The 9895-nt window shown below is 48.3% G+C and overlaps 1 protein-coding gene across 1 annotated transcript in view; it reads right to left on the bottom strand.

The window, feature by feature from the left end:
• Nucleotides 1–9895, bottom strand: part of LOC117957774 (retinoic acid-induced protein 1) — a 49168-nt gene that overhangs the window by 3274 nt on the left and 35999 nt on the right. The window contains exons 2-4 of the mRNA XM_034893793.1: nt 1662–8325; nt 1355–1448; nt 318–367 (exon numbers count right to left, since the gene is read on the bottom strand). Coding sequence (XP_034749684.1) covers nt 318–367; nt 1355–1448; nt 1662–8249 — 6732 coding nt within the window. The 5' untranslated portion in view covers nt 8250–8325. The remainder of the gene's footprint in view (nt 1–317; nt 368–1354; nt 1449–1661; nt 8326–9895) is intronic.

Below are 9895 nucleotides of genomic sequence, written 5' to 3'. Positions count from 1 at the left end.
CCCCCCCCCCCCCCCTCTGCATTTGACCTTCCTCTCTGTGCTGCAGTGTAAATACGCCCCCACCAGATGGCGTCTGTCTAACAGGAAAGTCAACTATGGAGTCGACCATTCTATTAACACCAAAACGGTGACCCACTGTTATTACAGTGGTCTGCAGTCATACCAGTGCATGTTGAGTATGCACACCTACTGTACGTGAACATGTGTGGAAAGCTTAGAAATGGAATGAAATTAATACATTTTATTTCTATGGTGGAAACACTAATGCCTAATTACTATGCATTTACACACAAGTTTTGAAGCTTTTATTTTCTTACCTCATGTTTGGGACATTTGATCGAGAAGTCATCCTCATGGAATGTGCAGCCTGGGCAGGGTGAGAGGAAGCAAAGAGAAGGAGAGAATAAGCTACAGGATTGCAAATAGACGATAACAATGAAAGAAACAAGTAGCATGAGGCAAATGCACACAACAACACCCCCCCCCCCCCTCCCCCCGTTTTGGAAAACCCAGATAAATGACAAAGAGGTAGGGTTAAAATGACAAATGAGCAAGAAAGAGGCAGAGAGAGAGAGAGAGAAAGAATGAGTGGATGAATTGCGATGAAGGCAGGCAAGCAGTCAGATATGGCTGGTGCACTCAGCAGGATTAAAAAGGGCCTCGCTCTGCTCCCTGTGCTGGCTAGGCAGACGTGGCAGGCCTTCTTATCCTCACAGTGTACTTTGTTTGCATGAGGAAGGGGGGAGGAAGCCATCCAGCACATGTGCTAACACACAGACACACACTTATATTGACAAAAACGACCAGGGATAAACACACACACACACACACACACACACAGAACTGAAGGGAATGTGGTTAGACACACATAGAGACGCATTCAGTCCCCAGACAGCAGAATGGATGGACGGAGCCACAGGGGTTGTGGTCAATAATGCACACATACACACCCTCCTCCTTCTATCTCTTCCCCCTCTCACTCTTGCACACTCCAGGGTCCCACTTTCCTCTCACCATCCCCTTTATTCAAGGCTCTCTGCCTCTTTTCCCTCCCTCCTTTCCTCTTTTGAGTTCCCCTTGCACTCTCAGACACCTCTTCTCGCACTCAATACTGTTACTTTTTGATGCATTTTCCTTCTCTCATTTACCCACATCCACTTTCCCTCCCCTCGCTTTCTCCCTTCTCCTTTCATTTTTTTCCGATTTTCTACCTGCCTAATTTGTTTCCCCTCCCCATTACCGTCTACACCCACGTTCAATTTCCTATTCCCAATTTGACTTCTCAATTCTTTTCTGCTTTTCTCCTCTTTCCATCCCCTGTTGCTCTCTTCCTTCTCTCACTGTGGTCTCTTACCTATCTCTTTGGCGCAGACATAGTGGTATTTATGAGAGCAGCTTCTCCAACAGCAACTGAGGGATGCCCCAACAATCTGGCACTTGTAGCAGCTCTGGAGTTAGTCAGACAGACGGACATATGGATAAGACCAACAAACAATTGACAGATAGAGGGACATATAGGGATGGAGAAGGGGAATAAAAGGAAAACATGTTAAAAGTTAACATTATGAAAAAAAACTGCATAGTATCTCTCTTAACATCCATAATAATGCACACATTTTAGAATAGACAGACATAGACAGTGTTGATAGTTGTTATTGTACCGTTTGGGCTGAGTTGCTGGCAGCCTCCCTCAGTCCGTATAGTCGCCCAGCTACCATGATTACCCCTTTGGTCCAGATGGCACAGTTTTCGTGGGCCCAGTGCTCCTTAGCCTCTGCTTCCACTTGTAGCCTTTGGAACATGCTGTCACCACCCTCTTGGTCACTTGAGGCCCCTGTGCTGATGGCCTGGAGTTGCTTCATCTTCCTAAACCTCTCTCGGAGAGTTAATCTTCGTGGACCACTGTCCTGTCCCGTTCTCTCTGTTCTTCCTGCCCGCCGGTAGCGCCAATGATGGTGCCTGCTACTACTGCCCTCTTGAGTGGATGCCTCGGTATTACTCTCCTTTTCTGTGTGTCCCTCGCCCTTGTTCTCTGATGAGTTGCTTGGTTCTTCGCTGCTGCTACTGTTGTTGTCATTGGTTTTCCTTGACTCCTCCCTGAGGGATTCTGTGCGCCCGATCGTCAACATTTTCCGTGGAACGCCATCCTCTGTGTAGTAGGGTCCGCACAAATCACCCAAGTCTCTGTAATTTGCAGGCTTTCCACACAGGCAACATGTTAGACAACGGTCAATTAGATTTCTGTTTACCAAGGGTCCCTGTAACATGGCAGCAGTGTGTGGCACTACCTTTGCAACTGTGAAAGGATTCCTCATTCTGAGTATGCCCTTTTTTCTACGTCTCTGAAATATTATTGCATCCTCAGGCTTGTTGACTATGGCACACCAAGAGGAAAAGTCTCTGGAGTTGTTAATCCGTACATAAGGACAGAAAGACTGTTTAGAATTTTGATGGACTGGTTTGCGCCTAATTCTTTTCACAGAAATGATCTCTGTCTGTTTTTCTGATATTGTTACTACAGGACCCACAATACATGTCTCTGGATCTTCCTTCTTTTCTCTTTCACTTCTTTCCAGTTCTTTTTCTCTTTCCTCTTTTTCGGCCCGTTCACAACCTGCAGCCCTTATTACTGCCTCAATAACCTCCATGGCATCTTTCATTCCAGGTTTTGGCCCGGGCTTTTTGTGGATTTTCATTGGCTTGCCAGGAATCTGCTCTGATGAGGCTTTGCCTCGTTTCCTCTTAGTTGGATTTGTGGACGGTTTTCTGCCTCTCCTAGGTTTTTGAATGAGTTCTGTGCTGGTAACAAGGGGGGCTTCTGTGATCTCATCTGGGCTGATTGGCAAAGGTACTGTAGACTCCGTGGGGGTTACTTTCTCTTCTATCCTATCCTGTTGTTGTTCTGCTGTTTCAATATTTGTCTCCTTGACTGTCTCTGTTTGTTCTTGAAGGGCTTGGCCTTTTCTCTTCTTTCTCCTCTGTTTTAGGTGCATCTCATGGTTATTTTTAATGGCCCTCTGCTTGGCTAGCCTTGGTGTTGTGACTATCAGGCTCCCTGCTTCCAAGGCTACTACTGAGGCATCTGTGCTTTCCACCATGGCCCATCTCTTCCTTTTAGTTCTGGCGGACTTAGTGGCAGCAGAAGATGCCCCTTCTGATACCTGTTGTGTCCACTCTCCTGGAGCCTTGGCATCTACTGGGGCCTCTATTGAGCTCCATACCTTGTCAGTTCCGACAACCTGCTGTGTCCCTGGATTAATGGTTTCTTGTCTCATCTCTTGCTTATTTACAACCTCTTCTTCCACCCCTTGTCTCGCCTCCTCTGATGTCAATGTCTCTCTACTCACCTCATGCTTTTCTCTTTCTTGTGTCATATCCTTTTTTCTCGCTGCACTTTCATGTTGTTTCCCTCCTTCTTGTCTAGACTCTATGCTTTTCGTTTCTCCCTCTATTACCTCGGTGCTATTTATGATCATAGATGTCTCACCTTCTTTTGAGACATGTTGAGGCAAAGCCTTGGCTATCAGATCATCAGTTAGACTGCTGTCTATTTGGAGAATTGGGAGGTGTTTCTTTGAGCTAGGAGATGTTATTTTCTGCACCATGGCCTCATATTTCTGTCCTCTGCCTTTGCGTGGTGGGAGAACCTTTGTTTTAGTAGGGCATAGTGGAGGCACCACAGGCACATCAGTAGTGATGTCAGATTCACCGATGTTGTGAGGAGTGTCTTTTGGTGGGGGAGTGACAACAGAAGCTTTCTTGGGTGCCCCTCGCTTTCTTCTTGGGCCCCGGACACCCTTCTCTTTAGGTGTAGAGACAACCTGTATCAGCAGGGCGGGTTGAGATGGAAAGGGTTTTGGTTTGGGCTTTGGACCCCTCTTTTTCTTTACTGGTGTTGTAGAAAGCCCTGGGCTAAGTTTCCGTTTTAATGAAAGTGATGTCTTTTCTTCAGATTGTTCAGTTTGGACAGGTGGAGAAATTGGTGCAGGTAGGTCTGCTGGAACTTCTGTGTTTTTGACTGTATTAGGGATAGGAACTGGAGTTTGTACCACAGTAACAGGCTCATCTACTTTCAGAGAATCATCACTGGCTTTCATTTCTGTAAGTGTCTGGGGCAGAATATCTTCACCTGTGATTTTTTCTTTTGACAGTTTTTCTTGCGGGAGCTTTCTGGATCTCAAGACCATATTCTTACCCTCCTTCTCGGGTGCCTTAACCTCATGGTTTGCTTGTTTTTCTTCCTGGTTAAATGTTTTTACATCCTGGTTCACTTGTAATATTGCAGCTTTTGGACTCTTCCGGCTCCTGCTTTGCAGTCCTGTCAAAGGTTGACTAGTTTCTTCTTGCACCAGCTTTGCTTTAGAAACAGAGCCTTTGGGACGGCCCACTGAGGCCTTGATGGGTGCAGTGTTGTCGGGGGGCAAAACATCTGCCGGCTTGGGTCCAGGCTTAGCTCCTGGTTTTGAACTTGGCTTTAGAGCTGGTTTTGGACCAGGTTTTGGTCCAGGTTTTGGCCCAGGCTTTGCCCCAGGTTTTGAACCTGGTTTGGGTCCTGGTTTTCGTTTCACAGGAGTTTCAGTTTTTAGTGGCTGCTCTGATTCATTTGACACAGGTTTTGGTCCTGGTTTTGGTGCTGGTTTAGGCCCAGATTTTGGCCCAGGCTTTGGTCCAGACTTTAGGCCAGGTTTAGTCCCTGGTTTTGGACCTGGCTTGGCTCCTGGTTTTGGTCCAGGTTTTGGCCCTGGTTTGAGGCAAGGCTTTGAACCTGGTTTTGGGCCTGGTTTTCTCTTCACATGAGGCTCAACTTTGGGTGGCAAGTCTGGTGCGTTGAATGAACGAGTGCACATTCTCGAATGAAAACCAGCAGTTAGCATTTTTGGCGTCTGACTGACAATAGATTCCTGATGAGCTAGGTCCATTTGTTCTGAGAATAGCACAGTTTTGCTCTGAGGCATGCAGGGTTTTTGTGTAGGTGAGGGAGCCCCTTCCTGTTCCTTTTCCCCCTCTATCTCCAAGCATAGCTGTCGCCTGATTCCCACACCTGAATGCGTGATTCTTCTTCTACCCCTGGCATGCTTACGTCCAAATGCCCTCGGCTGAGCAGATGGGGCCACAGGTTCTGGCTTGGCCAACGGGGTCACAGCACTTGCACAGCTGATGCCTGGCTCCATGTCCTCATCACCTTTTTTGGGGGAGGGTGGAGTGTCTGCCCAGGAGGGGGCTGAGGGAGGTATTGACTTACCCGGTAGCTGAGGAGAGTCTGGCTCCAGCACTTTAGCATCACTGTGATCGATATGATCCCTGGCCTGATTTGGTGGTGTTGTCTTGTCATTGAGAGCTGAGAAGACTGGCATCGAAGACTGAGGCTGAGGAGCAGTGTCACCAATGGCAGACTCCCTTGTGGAAGCATCTGCTGCTGCTGCTGCTGCATTTGGATGCACAGGCGCCCCTGTAGGCTCAATGTCAGTAAGAAGCTCAGTACTCTGACTCTCTGTCCTGCTGCAGAGATCTCCAGGAAGCTTCTCTGGCCCATCTCTGTTGTTCATGTGCTCCTCAGTCAATGACACTTTCTCCCCCTCCCCCAGTTCTACCCTAAGCTCTGCAGACAGAGCAGGGGAAAGAGAAAGTTGTTGTTGTTTCTGTATGATTATTTCTTCTTTTTCTTCTTCTTCTTCTTCTTCTTCTTCTTCTTGGTCGGCCTCGTACTGTCCACCTCCCTCCTCCTCCCCCTCCTCTTCATCCTCCTCATCTCTGCTCTCTCTCTTGTCTGAGTTGCTCTCGTCCAAGGCCTCAACTTGGGGGGTTGGAGAGGTGTTCTCTGAGCTGTCCTCCTTCTCTGTGGAATATTGATCCTGTTCAAGGTCACGCCTAGAAATGAAAGGCAATGTTTTCACGGAGCTCTCAGATGCAGTTGGAGACTCAGACTTAAACGCCTCTGATTTAATCTCTTGGCCAAAGTGTTCCTTGTGGCTGGAGTCAGAGAGAGCTGCTGGAGACTGTTCAACTGAGTCCCTTGCATCATGGTCATATTTACTGTGGAGCCCTTGGTACACTGTCTCCTCGTAGCAATAGTTTTTTTCTGTCACCTCTTTGTTAACTTTATTGTATAAAGCTGGGCATTTCTCTTCATCTGACCATTTCTCCAGATTCTCTATAGATTTAATTGTGTCGGAATCTCTCTCATGGTTAGGGGTGTTATCTGTTGACAACTCCTCTTTGTCAGCTGATTTCTCTGTCCAGGCTGATTCTTCAAAGTTCTCTTTGACAGGCTCATTGATATGCTGTATGTCTGAAGGAGAGTCCCTTTCTTGTTTCATTGGACTAGGGATTGTAATGCTTGTAGGAGACCTCTCGTCACCAATGCTCTTCACTGGAGTACTCATGCCATCTCCTCCCTGCCCTGACTGACATCTTGTAGGGTCAGGAGTAAGGTTGTGTAGACCTGAGTCTCCAGATCTGGTGGACGTATCATCTGGAGATGTCATTGAGCATGAAGAGGCTGTGTCCAGGCTGAGTTGTGTGTTATTTGGGGCTTGTGCTGGACTTCTGCCCTGGCCACAGTAGTAGTAGCCCCTTTCTAGTTGCTCATCACTACTGCTGGAGTAGCCTCCTTCATGTAGTTCCATGGGCATTGGCTGGTGCTGTGGAGTGGAGTAAGGGTCCTGCATGGGACCTCCACCAACACTACCACCACCACCATCTGGAAAAGGAGGACCTTTGTACTCCTCACCCTTTTTGGCGGATGCTCCACTTCCAGCACTGCTGTTGCTCCCTCCACTGCTGCGCTTACCGCCTTTCTTGTTGGCCACCAGGGCCTCTGAAAGCAGCAGCTGCTGGACATTATTAGAGATGTTCTCTACCTGAGAGGTAAGGGCATTCAGGCTCCACAAGCTGGGATTTGACAACAGCTTCTCTGAGAAGCGTTCTTTCATGGTGGGGACCTGCGGTGTAGTAGTGTAGCTGTGGGTGGCTGCATGGGGCACATTGGGTGAGGGGTGTGAGCGTGGAGGCATCAACATGGGGTTGGTACTGACTTGCTCTTGCATACCAGCTGAAGAGGATGAAGAGGAGGACGCTGCCCCAGGGGTCATGGGAGGTTGGCCATACTGGAAGGACTCAGGATTGGTCATTAGTGGTGAAGGGGTGGAACTGTATGAGGGTGAGCGTCCTACAGAGCGTGCAGGGGAGTGGCTTGAGGAGGGGCTACAAGTCTGATAATACTGTTCTGGTGATCTGACAGACAGCTCTGAGAGACAGTAGTTTTGTTGGGGTTGGCTGTAGTGTTGGTATTTAGGGTGGGGCTCCTGGGGATTGGTCATGGCCTGTAAAGGGAGCTGCTGTTCGTAACCTCTGGTGGGAGGCTGCTGGTAGCCGTAACTGTTCTGGGTCGACCTGTAACCCCCCTGCTTCAGATTGCTGTGGCTGCTCATTTGTCTGCCATACTGGGTATTAGGAGGTATGTTGTAACCTTTATAACAGTGGGGCATAGGGCTGCACTTTTCCATGTATGGCGAAGGAGAAGGTGAGTGCTGGGGGTAGTGAAGGTGACTCTGGGGGTACATGAGAGGAGAGGGGGCAGGGTTAGGGGGGTGTGGCTGATGGTGGGGGCTGGTGTAGGCAGGTGTGGAGGGTTGGTGGCACTGGGTCTGAGAGTGGCCCAGCATGTTCTGATCCAAGTACTGGGAGGAGCCAGTTGCAGGGGTACCACCAGCCTCCATACGCCCCACCATCTCCTGGTCATACTGTGCTAACTGGGCTGAGTCTTCCCATTTCTGCTGGTGGTGGCCCTCACTCACATACTGGGCTGAGTAACTCCCAGGGCCCATGTGGTTACTATAACCCCCAGGACCCTGTGGGTGCTGATTTGGGTTTGGAGGGGGCACTTTGCTTCCTCTGAACGATTTCTTCGCCTGCGAGGGTGCTGAGCCACCATTTCCACTTCCATTCCCTCCACTATTGCCTGGGTAACCAGGGTAGGTTTGCTGGCTGTAACAGTCCTTGGGTCCTCCTCCATCTCCCGGGCCTCCAGCTGAAGGCATGCTTGTGGGGTTTGCCAGTGAGTGAGCCTCATAGCCTTCCCTGGTGTGCCCTGGGCCAAGGTGTGGACCAGGGCCTGGGTGAGGGTGCTGAGGGTGGGGATGATGCGGGTGTTGCCGGTAGGTCTCCAGGCGGGATAATTCATGGGGCTCCTGCTGGTAGCAGGGTTGGTTGCTGTGGTAACCACCGCTGCGCTCACGGAAGGACTGCATAACTCTCTCCGTCTGTAGCCAGAGCTGGGAGGGGGAGGTGAGGTGAGATGGGAAAGAGGGAAGGGGGTTAGGGGTTCTGAAGGCATGGAGAGAGGGGGTGAGAGAAAAATGATGAGTTAGTGCCGTTGAGTCTGAGGTTTATCCATTCTGCAATTCTATTTCAACATCCACCTGGAGTCAAAGCAAAATTCTTCCACTTTTTGACAAAAGTTGAAGTTCTAATTTCGCACTCAGTCACACACACATTCAAACACACACAGGTGTGCACATCCCCTATACTTGAACAAATACATTCTAATGTACATTATTTGATTTCACCAGAATTGTATTTTAGATTGCTCACGGCACTAATACTTGTTTTTATCTTTCCAAGATTTGCAAAAGCTGTGCATATGTATATGAATGTGCATTATTTGTGTGTGTGTGTGTGTGTGTGTGTGTGTGTTTAAAATGGCCTCTCAATAGTGCAGGCTCCAGAATCTGTTTCAGTCTCAAGATGGAGAGGCAGACAAGTCTCTGGTGCACTGATTGACATTTCTGGGCAAGGAAGGAGAAAGAGAGAGTGGTGTGTGGGAACGTAATTACCTATCTGTAATAAATAAATAAGCATAACAACTGTGCTGTGCGTGTGTGTGTGTGTGTGTGTGTGTGTGTGTGTGTGTGTGTGTGTGTGTGTGTGTGTGTGTGTGTGAATATGTAGGGGTGCATGATTGAGACCTGGCAAACGTTTAAACCCAGCAGACCACAGCAATTAAACGACATCTATTTTGCCTTTTAAGCTGACTTTGTGTGATGCATTATTATTTATTATTGTTTTGGATCAAATGTGATCCCCAAATTTAGCCCCTTCTTCTAACGAAAAATGTTTAACATAAACAAAGTATGTGAGGCGATATTTCCCTTTTTGTCTTTGATGCAGTGTTTCATAAAAGGTTCAACTGAGCCCTCTTTTTGTTCTCCTCTCGTCTCCCTGACTTTTCCTGCACAGATGCAAACTTAAGTTTCCTCCAAGGGGAAGTTGGAAGTTGTACAGCGTGTGTTTGCGTGCATCCATCCAGTATACCAGTAGGGGTGGTTGTAGTGTTTGTTCCAGTGTGTAAGTGCACGTTTGTCTGCTTGTGATTGTGTGTGCAATCATACAAAAGAGAAAGGAAGAGAGAAGCGGTGGGTAGTGCTGTGCTCTATAAAAGGAACAGAGTCACCTGGAGACAGAGTACTGAGCTTATATTTGTGTGTGTGTGTGTGTGTGTGTGTGTGTGTGTGTGTGTGTGTGTGCGCGTCAGCCGTTACCAGCACAATATCCCGGAATTCAAACCGCCCCAGGGACAGTGGTGCATCCCACCAGATGCACAGTGGCATTATTCATCTCTGAAACACACTGTGTGTCTGTGTGTGTGCAAGGAGGCAAAGCAGTGTGTGATAATTGTGTGCATTCATTCTTGTGTGTACATACCTGAATGTGAGTTTGTGAGTGTGTGCAGGTCTGTTTGTGTTTATGCATGCAGGTCCAGAGCTTTGGCAGTCCAATAAATATAGACACATACACACAACAAACACACACATTCAAAGGCAAACACGCACACACACACACACACACACACACACACACACACACACACACACACACACACACACACACACACACA

The sequence above is a fragment of the Etheostoma cragini genome, chromosome 15 (assembly GCF_013103735.1).
Source record: "Etheostoma cragini isolate CJK2018 chromosome 15, CSU_Ecrag_1.0, whole genome shotgun sequence".
Lineage (NCBI taxonomy): Eukaryota > Metazoa > Chordata > Actinopteri > Perciformes > Percidae > Etheostoma > Etheostoma cragini.
This window is presented reverse-complemented; position numbering and strand designations above follow the sequence as displayed.